At 40.0% G+C, this 17735-nt stretch overlaps 1 protein-coding gene across 2 annotated transcripts; it reads left to right on the top strand.

Annotated features, from left to right (window-relative positions):
* Positions 1 to 575: 575 nt before the first annotated feature.
* LOC147317410 (sodium- and chloride-dependent GABA transporter ine) lies at positions 576 to 16719 on the top strand. 2 transcript variants are annotated; one of them, XM_086314305.1, is made up of 13 exons: positions 576 to 1020; positions 3605 to 3739; positions 6484 to 6697; positions 7017 to 7149; positions 7258 to 7392; positions 10225 to 10328; positions 10805 to 10929; positions 12765 to 12877; positions 13356 to 13496; positions 13588 to 13687; positions 14431 to 14531; positions 14609 to 14776; positions 15236 to 16719. In XM_086314305.1, exons 1-13 carry the CDS (start codon positions 825 to 827, stop codon positions 15359 to 15361), a joined length of 1791 nt encoding a protein of 596 aa, XP_086170431.1. In that variant the 5' UTR covers positions 576 to 824; the 3' UTR covers positions 15362 to 16719. The 2 variants fall into 2 exon arrangements, with proteins under 2 accessions (XP_086170431.1, XP_086170432.1); XM_086314306.1 differs by lacking the exon at positions 576 to 1020 and adding an exon at positions 4943 to 5062 and having other exon boundaries at positions 3603 to 3739.
* Positions 16720 to 17735: the final 1016 nt, after the last annotated feature.

The raw sequence follows: 17735 nt of genomic DNA, 5'->3' as shown, positions 1-17735 counted from the left end.
GGATTTCTGTGGATGTGTGTGAGTGAGCGTGAGCTTTTTGGTGTGGACATTTGGAGTGAGTTACGGATCAAGTTGAAGAAGAGCGAGTGTGTACCCCCGTCTTGGACCTTCCCTTCGGACCCCGCCCTACTCCCTGGAGCCCCGCGTTATCTGTTCCACTGTATATATGTATATATTCTCACTTGGTGTCACATTGCAAATAAACCCTCACCTTCTCTCTAAACTTCAGAGTCCTGCGAGTGAGTCCTCTGCCTACTAATCTGTGACACACTGTCTGGGCTAGTGTACTCCACGTGGGTGGCAGCTTGTTCTTTTTTCCCTGTTTAAAACTTTCTCCTCATTTGATGTGGAATATTTTGAATCACATTCATATTTATTTTGTGCTGATACCAGCCAGAAGACTTCGTTAATGGTTCTTTTTATGTGTCTGTCAATTACGAAAAGGGTGGGATTCTGGACCTTTATTTTGGAAAGAAAGGGAACGGGCCAATCCAAAACACCCACACTTGTTTGACAGTAGCCAGGTGTTGTGCAACACCGGCAAAAGGGTGAAAAGGCAGGCTTACACAAGGAGTGGGCTTTGCCTTAACATACATGACACTTGTCTGGGTTAGGAGTCCTTGTTGGGATGTCGTTGCTGTCTTGGTAGCGCATATCATCCCCTTTTATCCTCAGACATCTTTGGTTCAGACCCTCTAGAAGTTCATTTTTCTCTTGTCTTTACATCACTCCACCAAATCTAGTCAACTTATTTGTTGTGACAAATTAAAGCACGAATCATCTTGATTTAATAAAACCCTCTTTACCTTCATCACTAAGCTACAATGGATTTTGGTGTGGAGAACTCACGGGAAACCTCTGATAGCAGGGAATCAGGTACTGCAGATCTCGAGATGACCGCAGAGGCTCAGAGACCCACATGGAGCGGCCGGCTGGAGTTCATCCTGTCCACGGTGGGTTACGCCGTGGGACTCGGTAATGTTTGGAGATTCCCGTACCTGTGCTACAACAGCGGTGGAGGTAAGAGTGCTAAAGACACGGAGCACGAAGCAGACCGTAAACATAGCAGCAGCTACAGTTTTTTTTTTTAGTTTATTAGGCTTCTGCATGGCGGGACTGAAAAAAATCATCATTGAAGGAAACTGCTTCCAGGGCCTAATCCGTGGATCGGCTTCCTCCGAGGCGTGGGCGTCTATCAGCAGAGATTGTCCCTTAATCTGTAACACAGTCAAATATATTCTCAAGTAACATTCAAGCATGCCATTCAGCGTGTTAGTACGAGCTCGGGAGCAGCTTGGGAGAACAAGAAAACAGAGACTGCTTCAGGTTGTCTTCCCAAATCGACTCAACTTTATTCTCAAGTACAACAGTTTATATAGAGGGAAAAATTCACGAGTCAGCAGATTCTCAGTTTAAACCAGTACAGACCAAGATAAGGGAGCGTCTTCCTGCCCTTGGGTGAAGAAGCACCTTTTGTATAGTTTATCAGTTCAGCTACAATTATGATTATCTCAGCGACATATTTTCAAGGCACGAAATAAAGAGTTCTTTCATTAGTGAATTCTGAAACAAACCATCTGGCCTTCAACAGGCGTCTCCTAAGAGATTTAGAAACTAATGTAGCTGAGGGAGTGATCTCTGTGGTATTTCAACCTTGTACCAGCCTGTGATTCTCACACATCAATTCTTGGGTCAAAGAGAAAAATAACTAAAACAAAGGGGCCTTATTGAATGACAGAGTTTTCCTGTATAATGTCACTATAAAACAATATCCAGTAAATGCTCCCATGGTACTAAAATACCTAACAATCATCATATGATATGATTGGTTACCTGCACTGCATCATTCATCGTGATTCTTCAGTTATGTAACAGTGACTGTGTAGTCTGTTAAACAGTAGATTAACATTGAAGTGGTCAGCAAGGGTTATTTAGTTATTTACTGATTTGTTTTTTATGGATTTTTTTTTATTTGTTTCAAAATAACTGGTAATATAAAATTGAATGAGAAAATGCAAAGACAATAAAAAGGGTTTAACTCTTAGTGACTTTAATATTTCATACTTCAATAAATAAGTAGAAATGGGCACAAACATAAAAGAAATACATTTTCTGTACATTTCAGATTTACTTTTAGTTATGTTTTCAGTTATGCTTTTTTTCATCATTATTTCGTCAATAATGCTCAGATACACTTTGTTCAAACTTTTACACCCGCAATTACAGCTCCTGCTATTTTTCCTCATGCACATTTGAAAAGTGGCACATGCATGTGCGTGGGTTCCTTAAGCACAGTGACAGAAACGTTCAAATCTGGGGCTGAAATGACATTGCTCTGGTATAAAATATCATAATCATTTATCATAATAAAATATTTGACACCAGCATTTAAGAAATAGAAACTGAGCATCAGCTGTATGCTTTTTGATAATCATCACAAAAAAATTATACAAGCAAATTCTGCCTCTAGTGGAAATTGTACTCTGTTGCATAAATGGTAAAATGGTAAATGGCCTGCATTTGTATAGCGCTTTTCTAGTCCTTAAGGATGTCATGGTTGGCTGTGTGGCAGGCAGGCAGGAGTGGTGGACCCAAGGTGCAGGACTCTTAGGAAACGAGGTTTCAACTGAAAATGCAGCTTTATTGCTGGAACAAAACTTCAACATAAAATAAAACTCACAAAAGCAAACAAAACTCTAAACTGAGATGCAGGAGGACTGGAAATCATGAACACACAGCAAGTTGAGGGTGAACAGACGTTAACGACGCGACACTGACACAGAGAAACACAGGGCTTAAATACACAGACGGCAGTAATCAAGGGATGAGAGACAGGAGGGGAACACACCTGGGAGAAATCACAGCTGACGAGACAGGGGAAACGTAAACTGAACACACTCACATATGACACAGACCTTCACAATAAAACAGGACACCAGACAAGACCCTGAACTAAACAGATTCACAAACAGACGGGGTGACACCATAGACAGAGATACAGACCGAATATAACACGTAGAACTCAAACAACAATAATAATCATGATGAACTGGAAAATGATAATAATAAACTTAAAGCGCTGGGTCACCGACCCAGGACCATGACAAAGGACCCCAAAGCGCTTTACACTACATTCAGTCATTCACCCATTCACACACACATTCACACACTGGTGATGGCAAGCTACATTGTAGCCACAGCTGCCCTGGGGCGCACTGACAGAGGCGAGGCTGCCGGACACTGGCGCCACCGGGCCCTCTGACCACCACCAGTAGGCAAACATGGGGTTAGTATCTTGCCCAAGGATATTTGGCATGCAGCAAGGAGGCAGCCTGGGATCGAACCACCGACCATAAATGATCAGCAAAACAAGCAAGCAAAGGAACAAACACTAACTTCTAAACAGCGTAGAAGCTGTCTAGATTTTGTTAAAGAGGATATTCAGCAGTTACTTACTTAGTTATTATAAATATATGACTACTATAAAACAATCACTGTGAGCTTACAATTGTCATCTGGACATTGGCAGCAGTATTTATTTGGAATTTTCTGCAGCTGGTTTATTCAGAAGAGCTGTAAACCTGCTAAATTTTGTTTTCTTCAGGTGCCTTCCTGATTCCTTATCTTACCATGGTGCTCGTGTGTGGCATTCCTCTGCTCTTCATGGAGTTTACTGTTGGGCAGTATACTCGTTTAGGGCCTGTGCATGCTTTCGCCAAAATCTGTCCCTTGTTGAAAGGTAAGTTACTATCCAGGACTTATTTATTTTTGTTGTTGGACCACCTTTAAAACACGTTTTTTCTTCGTATGCATTTATAATAGATTTCAAAATCCAAAACCAAGAGTCCAACTCATATATTTGCAGACAAATATTTAATTATTAGCCAACAGCACCAGAAACTCCAGCTGATCAATACAGAGTCTAAACAGTGAGTTCTAAAATGGACTGCCCTACCAACCCAGGTAACTGTAGAAGAGGTCAGACAAGCTTGATGTATTTAAAATTTGTAGCACAATGAAAACACAAGATTATATCTGTGTTTATTTCAAAGATAATTGCTGTCAACATTAAAACATAGCATATGAATCAGACGACACACAGAAATGGAAAAAAGAAAAGTCTTCAGCCAAGGATGAGTTAAAGCTGCAAAGGGGTTAAGAAACACAAACAGCAACACACTTTATAAAGACAACCAAGCACAAAGTGCAGTCAACCCATGTATGAGAGTGAGATGGTTTGAAATCTTGCCACACCCTGACAGAAGCAAGTTTTTTTTAAAAACTTGACAATCATGAAAAACGGGAATAATTTATGTAAAACATGACAGACCTCATGTGTGGATTTTCTGCTTTCCTCCAGCCATGAAGCCCACATTACCATTCAGTGTAAAGTAAAAAAAGGATCTCAGATAAATATTTAAATTATTTATCCATATTTAGCCACGGTGAAGGCATGCAGGTGTCTTAATGCTTTGGTTTGAATAAATCCTGCTTTATTTTCTTTCATATTTTTTCATGTTGATGGATGAGAACTTGTTTAGCCAAATTTTCAACTTCTGTGACTGCATGTATTTTAACTTTTGTGAGGTATGATTGAACCTTTCAAACCATCAAGTTGACGTCAGTAAAATCCGTGATAATTAAGTCAATCACGAGCGACTGAAGATGTTCTCTCTGAGTCTGCATTAGTTCATTAAAAAGGCCAATAAAGTGGATCAGTATATTCCTTAAAGTTCGATTGTTGTTAAAAAAAATATAGAAGCTGAGACATTCCCACAGTTTTACATCTCCAGAAAATGAAAAGTATGGACTCTGAGAGGACCAACAGTCTGTCCAAATCCCTCTAAATCAAACAAGAGACCAGCCATCAACAATCTCTACTTGTGGGTGTGAAATGACAATGCTTTCTCTCTTGTTCTAACTTGAGGATTTTTCTCCATAGTTTTCTTATCTCCTTAAGGACAGAGATTATCTACCCGGTCAAAACGTTTGGGTCCTTCACTTGATTTATCGCTCATTTCTTCGTGGTTAATGCTCTGTGCTAAACAGGGGCCCAAAGCAGGTAGTCTTTTTTTTGTATATTCTTCTGAATGACTCACCTGTGCAATTTGAGTGCAGTTTACTGTCATGTACCTGTGATCCATGATGCAGCTTCCCAGCTTCCCACAAATATAGCAAATATACCCATGTCTGAGTTATCCACTAATCCTTAATCCTAGCAATACTTTAATTACTCTGCCTTGCTTTTCTTTAGTTGAACTGTTTCAGATTTTTTGGCAGTGTGAAATAATATAATATGAAATAATATTTAGTGTGAAAGAGGCAAACCGGTGATAACAAAAGGAAGTAGAGCTCACTTACTAAGCAGTGGTTTGCACTGATCCTGGAGATTAGAGGGTTTTCCTTTGCTCAGAGCTGTTATTCAGCTGCCTCCCCCTCCACATTTTACTACATGGAGACATGTATATTTTACAGACATGGATCTGTGGCGCGTGGCATTCCAGCCTTTCGACAATGAGCAGCAGCTGTGCAGAGGTGGCAGAAATACAGGCTTTCTTTACTTAAGTAGAAGTACAGACACAAGTGTTAAAAAATACTCCAGTGAATGTTTAATCTTACATAAACAGCAGAAATTCACAAAAAGTCCATAAAAAAACAACTGGCAGACAAAAAAAGTGCAAAAGTTGGAAATCTCAAGGTGCAAAACTGTGTCTCTTAATCCTCAGTACCTTTGCTTAGATGACCAACAGTCTCTATTTAGGAAACAGACTAGAAAATGAAGAAAAGCAACTGTACAAGTGTTAAATTACAGACTTTTAGCTGTCATTTAAGTGACTTTCCCAAAGCGCACAAATAAGTGTATTCTGAAAGATGGCAGCATAGTCTTCTAACCATTGATCTCGACACATAAAACGGTCTGACTCAGCAAATGAACAGATTTTTTTGTTGTATTTAAAAGGGCTGATATTTCAGCTAATTAATGACCCTGTATACCTCTTCCAGATGGGAGCTCTTTAACCGAGTCATTGTTCTGAATTCCCTGAGGAGGAGGCTGAAACTTGCATTTGGTATTTACACATATACTTGCCCCAGTCTGAAACCTGACACGCAGCTCAGAACCACAGGTGTTAAAAGACTGAATAATTTACATCTGCTGAATGGCTTTGATCTCACCTCACTCAGTAGTCTTTTATATTCACCTGCTGAACAACAAGGCGTAATTTCTACTCAAAGGCCCCAGGAATTTGTCTCGTCTGTGGCTGTGTATTGGGGAAACTGGGCAGAGGTTATTAATGATACTGGCTCTTCTCTGGTTGTTCTACAAAAGATATATGCCATTGTTATCAGGCCCAAGTATATGGCACTCAGTAATGCTTTGGGTATGAGAATAAAGCAACGCGTACAGCTTCTTTCCCACAGTTGGCACGACTCCTGTAGAGCTGTCTCTCACTACTCTCTTTATCCCCACGTGTCACTCTGCAGGTGTTGGTCTGGCCACAGTTGTTATCTCCTTCGTTTTCTGCACCTATTATAATGTGCTCATGAGCTGGGCACTTTACTATTTATTCAACTCCTTCGGAATGGAGACTCTGCCCTGGAAGTCCTGCAACAACACCTGGAATGCTGTTGGAAATTGTTCGAGTGGCTTTCCTGGCAATGATACCCACCTGCAGTCTGCTAGCCAACAGTTCTTTGAGTGAGAAGACATCACTTCCTTGCAGCTCACTCTGTATGGCACTTTTGTGCTGTATAAGCAGTGCTCGCTCAAATCATGTTGTGTTCTTCTTCTTAAAGTTACTGAAAACCGTCATTAGTCATTAGCAAAGTGTCTTTGACCAAATTTAAAGCAGTTTTTGTTGTTTAACTCAAAATGTTTTGTAGTTTTTTCTTCTCTCTGTGAGTGCATTGTACTGCATGCTGGTCAGGCTTTACTAATATGTTCTAATTGCAGTTATCTCGAATTTTCTGGGTATTTGAAGATACTTTAGTCGCATGTTTTTCTTTCCTTTTCACAGAAACAGACTTCTGGAAAAGACTCGCGGTATTGAAGAATTAGGTGGTCTTCGTTGGGAACTCTTTGGGTGTCTTGTCTTTGCTTGGGTTATTGTGTACTTATGTATATTTAAAGGAGTTAAATCCACAGGAAAGGTGAGAAAAATGACTTTTGCTGTGTCATGGTGATTGTGATGAAGGTTTTTTTTAGGGGGATTTCAAGTTGACATTCACCATTTGGTTTTTTTGCCATTTTTTCTATAGGTAGTATATTTCACTGCTGTGTTTCCATACTTCATCCTGTTTGCCCTGCTCATCAACAATGTGCAGCTTCCTGGAGCCAAGAATGGTATCCTCTATTTTGTCACACCGGTGTGGAGCAAACTGTTTGAAGTGAAGGTGAGACTACTTATCTCTGGGATGTTGGTTAAACATTGGTACCAAAACCCAATTTGTACTAGTTTGTACTGGTCTGCGTACAAAAACAAATCAAGTCACCTTTTTCTTTCTTTGAAGCTTGAAGTGTCCCTTTTGAAAGAGTAGGCTTTTAACTTGTGTCTGTTCAAGGGTCAATCTTAAAGCATGCCAGACCCGACCTGAAAAGGTTATTTCAGCCATGGACTCTTTAAACGTTGAGATTGTTGAGATTGTTCCTTGGCCACATACAGTGATTTGAAAAGAAAAGCATGTAGAAACTAGAGATGGCACGATACCACTTTTTTATGTTCGATACCAATATCATAAATTTGGATATCGGCCGATACCGATATGAATCCGATATAGTGTGTTTTTAATCAATAAAAGTTTTTTTTAATATCTTGCTGCATTTTTTATAAGTTCATACGCAAGTTTAAAAACAAACAAACACTAAAGCTATTCTGTTATACCTGTATGCAAAAAATACACTGCACCCAAAATATTTCATAGTTCAGCAAAACTGATCAATCTAATAAACTTAAACCTACTCCATCCTCCCTATTCTGGTATTTTAAAGAATAAGCAACCTAACTAATAGGGTTGCAAACTCCCAGCAAAAAAAGAAAAAATAGGGAACCACCCTCCACCTCATGATACTTAATCAACATAATCAACTTTAATTTGATGCAGGGTGAAAAAAAATGCACAGAAATCAATTATTTTTCAAGAATAATTAAATAGATTCAACATCTTTCTTCAACAGAACTGCAGACTGCACAGATGGTACCTTCCCAAAGGAAAAAGTACTATAGCTTACTAGGGTATATATATTAGACTTAATAGTCACTATATACAGTAATGGACTTCTATACATTTTACATCAGATTAAAACTTTGGGTGTAAGATTCGGATAATTATTTATTAAAAGCTAGACATTTTAAATGAGAATAAGAAAGAAAAGTATGTCTTTGTGCACCCTTTTCCCTGTTAATGCCCTATCGGCCCCCCTGGCTAAACTTTGCTAGATCCGCCCCTGCACAGTTACCAGCCGTCAGCTACGTAGAAAAAGATCCTCGAGTAGAAAGTAATATTAAATACATTCTAACAACAGATTATCAAGCTTAAACGTGCTGCTGTTGTTCAGCCTCTGGTTTCCTCTTTCTGGTGCGAAGTGGGCGATAAACAAACAAGAGAGACGGATTCACGACAGAAAAGCCGATCAGCTGATCATTAATCAGTTTCATGATTGAAGTAGCAGCAGGAGAGGGAGGGAGAGAGAGAGGCAGGTCTCGCACGCCACAGCCGCTCTATCACGTGAGGCACACTGCTCCGACGTGCTACGGTTATGAGCCGAGATATGCCATGTCATAAGTTTTGTGAAGTGCTTTTTTGATATTTAATGGATCGATTACATTTTTTATTTCTCTCCGATATCCGATCCAGTAATTTAGGTCAGTATCAGACGGATCGGTCCATCTCTAGTAGAAACTGCTGCAAAAAAATACCCAAACAACTACAACTCTATAGTCTTTCCTTAACATGATAATTGTTAAAAATTCTGCAACAATGATGTGAGAAATTGATAAAAGAAAAAATTACTTCAGTTATCGCTGCTAAAGATGCTTCAAGCTATTGAATCATAGGTGTAGTTATTCCTGTGAAATCCTTGTTTTTCACATGACTGTAAGAAGAGAAAATATGTATTTTTAAAAGCAAACACTCTCAGACAGACTGGCTCACCACCAGAGATGGGCGACATGTTACTGTAATCCGATTACTTTTTTCAAGTAACGAGTAAAATAAGGGATTACTATTGCAATTAGATTACCGTTACTTTCCCGTAGGAACGCTGCGTTACTACGTTACTAAAACCGTGAGTTTTTTGCGAGAATGTCTCATGACAGTGATGTAAGCGAGTGCTACCTTCCTGACAACAGCTGTGTGCAGATCAACAATGGATAATATATCGAGTGCAGGAGAGAGTATGAGCGTGCAGCGTTTAAAGCGTGGAAGTACTGACCTTACTTTAAGTTTGATTCCATAAAAAGTGACAAAAGTGTTAACACAAAAAATATTTTATTTTGTGTGCTGGAATGTGCAGAAAATAGGTTTAAATAGGTTTAAATGTTAAACAAATTTCTTCCAGTCAGAGAATGTTGCATATAATAACATTTTTGCTTGATGCATAAAGTTAAAAAATTTAAACTAATAAAACAAGTTTTAAAAACAGACTTTTCCATTTGATTACATGTTGTATGATGGATTATGCAGAAAAAGTAGAATTGGGAGAGAGAGAAAAAGAAACAAATCTTGGCAGAAAATCAGTGAGGATAGGAAGACCATGACAAATATCTCTTCTTCTCTTTCTTTTGACTGGGTCCTTTAAGGATCATCTGCCTCTATCTCACCTTATCTGTAGTATCTTCCTCTGTCACACCAATCCTCTGCATGTCCTCCTTCACTACGTCCATCATACAGACAACAATCAGGGGTCCTGCTGCCAGCGCCCCAGTGCAGGCCACCACAGACCACCACAACAGGTCACATGTTAATGGGTATTATGGTTAGTTTCATTGTTTGTAATTAGTTATTAGCAACAATAGCTCCTAAACTGCAGGCAGTGTACAAAGATGTTTGACATGACTTTGTTCGCTGAAAATCACAACGTATAGATTTCTCATCTGATTTCACTCAAGACTGTTCACCTCTGCAGGAAGATGCTTATAAAGAAAATACATTTCCATGGCCTTCAAATCCAAATCAAATGAAACCATACTCGTATCAATCTTCGGCTCTCCTCTGTCTATATCACAGGTTTGGCTTAATGCAGCTGCCCAGGTGTTTAACTCACTTGGAATAGCATTTGGCTCGATGATTTCAATGGCAAGTTACAACAAGTTCAACAACAACATTCTCAGGTAAGCATTCATAACACTCTGTCTAAAAAAAGCTCAAACAGAGTGGAAAAAGCAGTCATTTTTTAATAAGATGGACACAAAATGCTGAAAAAGAACAGTGTGGGTTCACTTGACTTCAATACACAGTAAATTAAAAGATGCTGTATCACCCTCTTTCTTGTAGTTAATACAGACACAGCATGTTACTGTAAACTTGACAGTTTCCTTGATGAACAGCAGTGGTCTTGGTTGCCTGTGATTTGAGGGCATGTGGTTATATAGCTGTTTTGCTAACAGCAGGTGGGGAACAAAGTTAAATTATTTATGGAACAAATTGTATTTTCTTTCAAAATTTGCTTTGCTGTTAAAGATCCTGGGGTGCTAATGCTGCATGTGCACCACTGAAGGTCTCAGACATTTCTGATAAAGTGCGAGCTTGACAATAACACGAGAGCAATAAACTACATTTCACAGACATTGTCCTTTTTCTTTACCAGGGATGCATTGATTGTATCAGTGGCCAACTCTTTCACTAGTATCCTGGCTGGCTTCGTGATCTTCTCAGCTCTCGGTTACATGTCTCATATACATAACCTCCCAGTGGACAACATAGCTACAGATGGTGAGTCGCTGAAAACAACATCAGACTTGTAGCTTTGTTTTATCTTGAGGACTTTAAAAAGAAGAGAGATAGATCATCATAGTTCAAGACTGGAGACAGATCCCAGGCTTGTTTTAAGAGCTGATGTTTGTTTTCCTTGTCCTTGGAACATGTCTCTTCTTTCCATGGAAAATAAAGGCATATTTCAGGATGTGCACATCTGGATGCAGTTTCCTAAAGTGGCTCCCGACTAATTATATAAGGAAAATTCACTGTATTCACTATAAGGAGTACTATTCATCAACTGCCTGTACAAACAATTGTGTGTCTGTTGCTGTAAGTAGAGTAATCTAACTGCACTGTGGCAAATTCAGTTTTCATACTATAGTCGAAACTGCAAGACTTTCTCAGCTTAATGAACAGTACTAAATCTTTCAAGTGCCCTTTTTGAGTACATAACTTGTGTATACATGCCTGTGTGAGAGAGTGTAGTTGAATTTAGTTAAGTGTTGTTAAGTGTTTAAGCAACATTTAAGCATCAGCAGTCAAGCAGTGAGTTATTAAAGACAGATTGCGTGTGTTCAGATAAAATCCTCTGATCTCAATGTCAAATTGTTCCTGTCAGCTGTCATCAGATGTTTAGGTCTGATTCACTTTGAAAAATCACTTTGCTCTTAATTGGTTGAACTTTCTTCACAAATTGTAATTTTTAATAAGTGCCCCTTAGACAAGAATGCTTGATTGCAGTTTGTGCTGGTTAGATACACTATATTACCAAAAGTATTCACTCACCCATCCAAATCATTGAATTCCAATAACTTCCGAGCACCTAGGCATTCAGACTGCTTTTACAAACACGACTGAAAGAATGGGTCGCTAACTTTCCATCGCTACAGAACTACGGGGCAATGAAATGGGTTTTTCTATGTAAGGGCTTTTTATCTAACACACATACACATTCATAGAGCAACATGGGGTTAGTATCTTTGGCATGGAAACTGGAGCAGATGGAGATCGAACCACCAACCTTCTGGTCAGTAGGTGACTTGTGCTACCTCCTGAGCTTTAGCCCACGTGGTGTAAAGCACAGCACCACTCGACTCTAGAGTAGTGGAGACATGTTCGCTTGAGTCACAAATCACGCTTTTGCGTTTCTGATGGACGAGTTTGGGTTCGGTGGTTGCCAGGACAACGGTACTTGACTGAATGCATTGTGCCAAGTGTAAAGGTTAGTGGATTGCGGTGTGGGGATGTTTTTCAGGAGTTGGGCTCACTCCTTGGGTTGGGTTATCTTTGTCAAATGTTTAAACGTATTGGATGATCTGAAACATTCAAGTGTTGCAAATAAGTGACATATTAAGAATCAGAGAGGGGGCAAATATTTTTTCACTGTACACTAGTTTTGTTCTCTCGTCCTCCCGAGTCTCCAACTACAGTCTTGCAGTGTGCTTCTTTAAGCTGCCGCTAATTTCTACGTGCAGGCGAAATCTTATTGTCTAGCTATATGATTCCAGGGAGTTCAGGAGCTCATGTCATGAATGAAGGACCTTGTTGTGCTTTGTTACACTTTAGTTAGGGTTATCTTAAACATGTCTGAGCCCTTTACTTCACTATAAACTGAGCTAAGCTAAATATTTATCTCATAACTCTTGCCAAGCAAAGAAATATGTGCATGTCACTGAATGGATCCCAGTTTATATTTTAACAGAACTCAAAATATGCTCCAAATAACACACATTTAAAGTACAGCTCAGTACAGCACAGCCAACTTAAGCTGGAATAGCAACGGATATCCTGCATTTGTATATGTCTGCATTGTAAAATAGCAACAAGTCCTCTGTTGTGTTATATTTCAGGTGCTGGTTTGGTGTTTGTTGTGTACCCTGAAGTTCTTTCAACCATGCCAGTCTTTCAGCTATGGGCCCCACTTTTCTTTATCATGCTGTTGTGTCTGGGCGTGGACAGTCAGGTAAACATCTAAACATCTGCAGCGCTGTACACTTAATTTTTTACATCAAACTTTAGCTTTTGCACTTTTGAATATAAAGGAAACATTTGCACACTTGTATCAAAAGAGGTCTCTTACCCTCACTGTGGTTTGCCTTTACTGTTTGGATATTTTATTACCATACTACTTTTGCTTTAATATAAAAGGCTTGAATGTAAATATACAAGTGTTAAGATGAAGCTAAGATGGATCAAGAGAGATAGAGCATGCAGGCTGAGAAGCCTGGAGAATGCTCGTCTGTCTGAGTTGAGCTGGTAGGCTGAGTGCTAGAGAACTGAGGGCTGAGTATTGCCATATCTGCCACTCACAACACAGACAGTAAGACAGACAGGCTAAACAAGGAGAAATATGTACGACATCTGAATGACTGTGATTATGATTTAAAACTCCAAGGTCTGCAGATAACCATTAAGTTTGTATTAAATCTTTTGTTCTGCAGTTTGCCACAGTTGAGGTAGCTGTGACATACATAAAGGATGAATTTGGAGTCAAAGTTCTGCCGTTCCTGAAGAGAGAAGAGCTGCTGGTCCTGGCTGTGTGCTTTGTTTGCTTTGTACTGGGGATTCCTCACATTACCAAGGTACAGTATGTAAGACACTTCTCAGGGAAACACATTTGGGGATGTGGTAAGAGTCACTGTTTTGTCATGTAGGTCTGTCTTTTACTTACAGGGAGGTATCTACGTGTTTCAGCTGATGGACCACTACACTGCTGTGGTTTCTCTTGTGTTCTTGGCTTTCTTTGAGGTTGTTGCCATCTGTTGGATCTTTGGTAAAATTCACATGAAGTTCACTTTTTCGTTTATGTTTAAAAAAAATAAGGGGAACACTTAAACAACACAATGTAACTCCAAGTCAATCACACTTTTGTGAAATCAAACTGTCCACTTAGGAAGCAGCACTGACTGACAATCAATTTCACATGCTGTTGTGCAAATGGAATAGAAATTATAGGCAATTAGCATAAGACATTCCCAATAAAGGAGTGGTTCTGCAGGTGGTGACCACTGACCACTTCTCAGTACCTATGCTTTCTGGCTGATGTTTTGGTCACTTTTGAATGCTGGCGGTGATTTCACTCTAGTGGTAGCATGAGGCGGAGTCTACAACCCACACAATTGGCTCAGGTAGTGCAGCTCATCCAGGCTGGGACATCAATGCGAGCTTTGGCAAGAAGGTTTGCTCTGTCTGTCAGCATAGTGTCCAGAGCATGGAGGTGCTACCAGGATACAGGCCAGTACATCAGGAGACATGGAGGAGGCCATACCCACATAGCAAGCAGGTCTGGCCCAGATCTGGCAACAAGCCGGCACTGCTGGTTGACTTCTGGCATGATAAGATGTATGTCATCCAGATATGGGCTGGGCTTGGCATAGATGGCACTGTCTATGCGATGGCATGCCATATCTGGCTCGATTGTGCTTGCTTTGTGGGTTATTTTTAATATTTTTGTGGACACCTGCCAAAACGCTTTGCAAGAAGGGGTTAAATAATTAAACTCTTTCTTTTTCTCAGGTATCCCACGTATCTCCTTAATGATCAGGAGGATGCTAGGAAAAAGTCCAAATATCTACTTCCGAGTCTGCTGGCTGCTGCTCTGCCCCATGTTGGTGCTGGTGAGTCCTGTTTAAATAATGCACCTAAAACCACCAGTAAAGTAGTTAATAAGACTGTTCTTCATTTCTCTATATAGTGCATACTGGTTTCCAGCATTATTCAGTACACTCCTCCTCACTATGGGAAGTACGAGTACCCAGTGTGGGCTGAATGGGTTGGCTGGGGCGTCTCTTTGGTCTCTATAGTATGGATCCCATTTGGTGCAATACAAGAGATCTATAACAATAAAGGATCCCTTCTTCAGGTAAGCAAATATGATTGTACAGACTTTGGCTTATTTATTTGATATGTTTACTTTTTTTATTCTAGCATGTTAATTAGCAAACTTTAAACCTAATCCAGTGGCATTGCTTTGTTCCTGGATGTGACAGAAACTTATGTATTATCAAAGATTTGTTTTTTAAAATGTTTGTTCAAATGTTGACCTGCTGGTGGATCAGAACATGACTAAAGTCAGTCTGCCTAATCTTCTGGGAACTAGTGTCACATTTTCACAGTAGTGCGGTAAAATGTTTGTGAACAAACACGGCCATTGACTTTTGAATCATGCTGATAAAAAGGGCAATGTTCGGTGATGGGTTAGTGGCTCCAGTGACAGTCAGATATTACGGATAGTCCTTTTGCTGATTATTTATTTAAATCTTTGCTTGAACATTACTTTCAAACTGATGATTGCTTAAACCTTACCTTCTTTAATCCCCAGAGACTGAAAACAGCTATGACTCCGACAATAGACCTGAATGTTATGGCTCACCTGCCGGAAAAACAAAACCTTGACAACCTGGCGTCTGAAAAATTACTCAGTTCGGTGCCACCTCTGACACATTGACCACATACAAGGCCTGGAATAAGCAGACTTTGGGCCATTTCTATTATAATCCCAGTTACATCCAAAGAGCTGTTGTTATCTCAAACTCTGCATTTATACTTTAACAACTCGAGCCACTTAACCTGTAGGCGACTTCAAAACCATACAGTAAGTCACCCATTGCACCTTTTACAAAGAATGCAACTAAAATCTGTGGCTTTGTTCACCAGATGAATTTTAAAATTATTTTATTTTGGGTAGGAGTGGCTGAGGAGCGAGTAATTGTTTAAAACGATTGGTTCATTATGCTGTAAGGTTCATTGTATACATCAGTGAGTCTGTGGGGTTAAAGAGTGTATAATGGATCTATCGTAGATGCAGCCTTTTAGCCTTTTAGGTCACTACATTTATGAGTTGAATACTTAATACTTAATTTTAAATCAACAAAAGAAATGGGTTTGAAAAGGCTTGGTCCAATGAACAGGAAGCAGACATATTCCTCCTACAAATATGAAAGCAGAAAAATACAGGTTCTATAGATGTGTGACAGATGTGATGCAGTTGTGAAGTCTCAGAATCAAAAGACTGACAACACCTTGGAACTGAAGTTTGATACCATCATGGGGAGGCTCGCAGCTCTTCAACGCGAAGTTGAGGGACCTGTCTCAGAGTGCTAAAATTCGAGCTGCTCACAAAACAGAAATTAACAATATTCAACATTCGGACACCACGGCGCCAGCTGCAGGCCCAAGGCTGGAGCCCACCAAAACAACTCCCTGATAACGACTGTGTGATGACTATTCTTCCCGTCCCATGAAGGCCACCTGGGTTGGCTGGCAGACTGTTTACTTAGCCTGATAGAGCGAAGGACACTGTCTCCGCTGAACTCTGGACACGCACACACATACACTTACACTGATAAGCACACACTCATCCCCCCTCCCTTCCAAACGCCTTCGATGCTTGTTTCCTGGAGGGGCAGCACGGCGGGTCTGTGTGCCGCGCTGGAATGGTAGCGCTGTGCAGGGTGGCTGCTGTGTTCGCTTCGGATTACTCCTCAACCCCCACCCACCCCTGTGGCTTGTCATGTCTTCACAATGTTGTGCTGTGGACATTTATGTGCTTCTTGTGCAGAGGAGTTTTTTTGTTTCCTGTTCTCATGCTGTCCTACCATGGAAGCATAGCATGAGTAGGGGTCTCTTTTTTCCTCTTGTACTTTCCCCAGTGTAGTGTACATTTCAATGTTTTTTTCTGATTCTACCAATCTCTGACCTGTATCCCCATGTGATGTTTGTGCTATATGTGTAAGGTCGGGGGGGGTCCTATTTCACTGCAGGGCAACCTGCATGTGACGAATAAAGCTTTGATTGATTGATTGATTGATCTGGTCAGCGGATTAGTAGGTTACACCTGGACATCCTATAGTCTGCAGGCCAAATTTGACCCCTTGGTTCTCCCTGTCGAGCCTGTGAGAGTTTAAGGAGAATTTAGGATTCAAAGGTGAAAAAGTATAAATCACGCAGTTTGTCCCATTTCATCCAACAAACAGAGAATGGCTTACAGTTTTTTCTTTTACAAAATTTGTTAATTTTATTTTGAAAGGAATATTCTTTAAAAAATTATATTTGATGCAGAATATAGTTTTTTTTTAACGAGACCTGGATTTGTAAATATTTATTTACTGAAGTCAGAGGTAAAGCTGCATGCGTTGGTGGTGAGAGCATATTGCTGTGTTTAAGGTTTACAAAGCATTTGCAAATACAAGCACATGACTGATGCAGAGACATCTGAGCCTTTTAGCAAAGTTTGGAGAGTTGCTGCGCTAATATTTCCTAATAATAAAAAGAAGCGGACCCAAATGCAAGATGCAGGAGGTAGGAGTCAAACTTAAAAATGAGTATTTAATGCAGGTCGATCAGGAAAATGTACAAAGTCAAAAACTCCAAAGAGTGAGTCAGGGAATGCAAAAGGCAAGAAATATACAGAGTGAGGGAACGCACAGCTCACACAGGTAATGTGTCATAGGAGGACTGAAAAAATATATACAGAAGGTATAGGTTGGGAACACAGACTGGAGGAAAGCTACAATTAATATAAAGCACAGAGAGCAATAGCTACCAAAATAAAACAGGAAGTAAGACACGTTGGACAGAGAAATAAGATTAACTTGACACAAGAGACACTGAAGGACAAAAAAGGGTGCTAACAAAATACCTGAAAGTCACAGTAACTAAATTGAACTGGCAGCACTGCACAGAATGAAAGGGACTATGACAGTGGCACATGGAGTAACTCCATGCTTGGATAGGCTGGAGCTGAGGTGGTATTTTGCACCAACATATTTTGGTGAGCACTGACTTAAACAACACCAAGAGATGTTGCAAAAAATTAACCA

Source organism: Aulonocara sp. 'chitande type north' Nkhata Bay, linkage group LG12, assembly GCF_057382095.1.
Source record: "Aulonocara sp. 'chitande type north' Nkhata Bay isolate Kocher_YH1m ecotype deep benthic linkage group LG12, A_spYH_male_GT1.1, whole genome shotgun sequence".
Lineage (NCBI taxonomy): Eukaryota > Metazoa > Chordata > Actinopteri > Cichliformes > Cichlidae > Aulonocara > Aulonocara sp. 'chitande type north' Nkhata Bay.
Note: the sequence above shows the minus strand (reverse complement) of the source record. Positions and strands in the feature narration are given on the sequence as shown.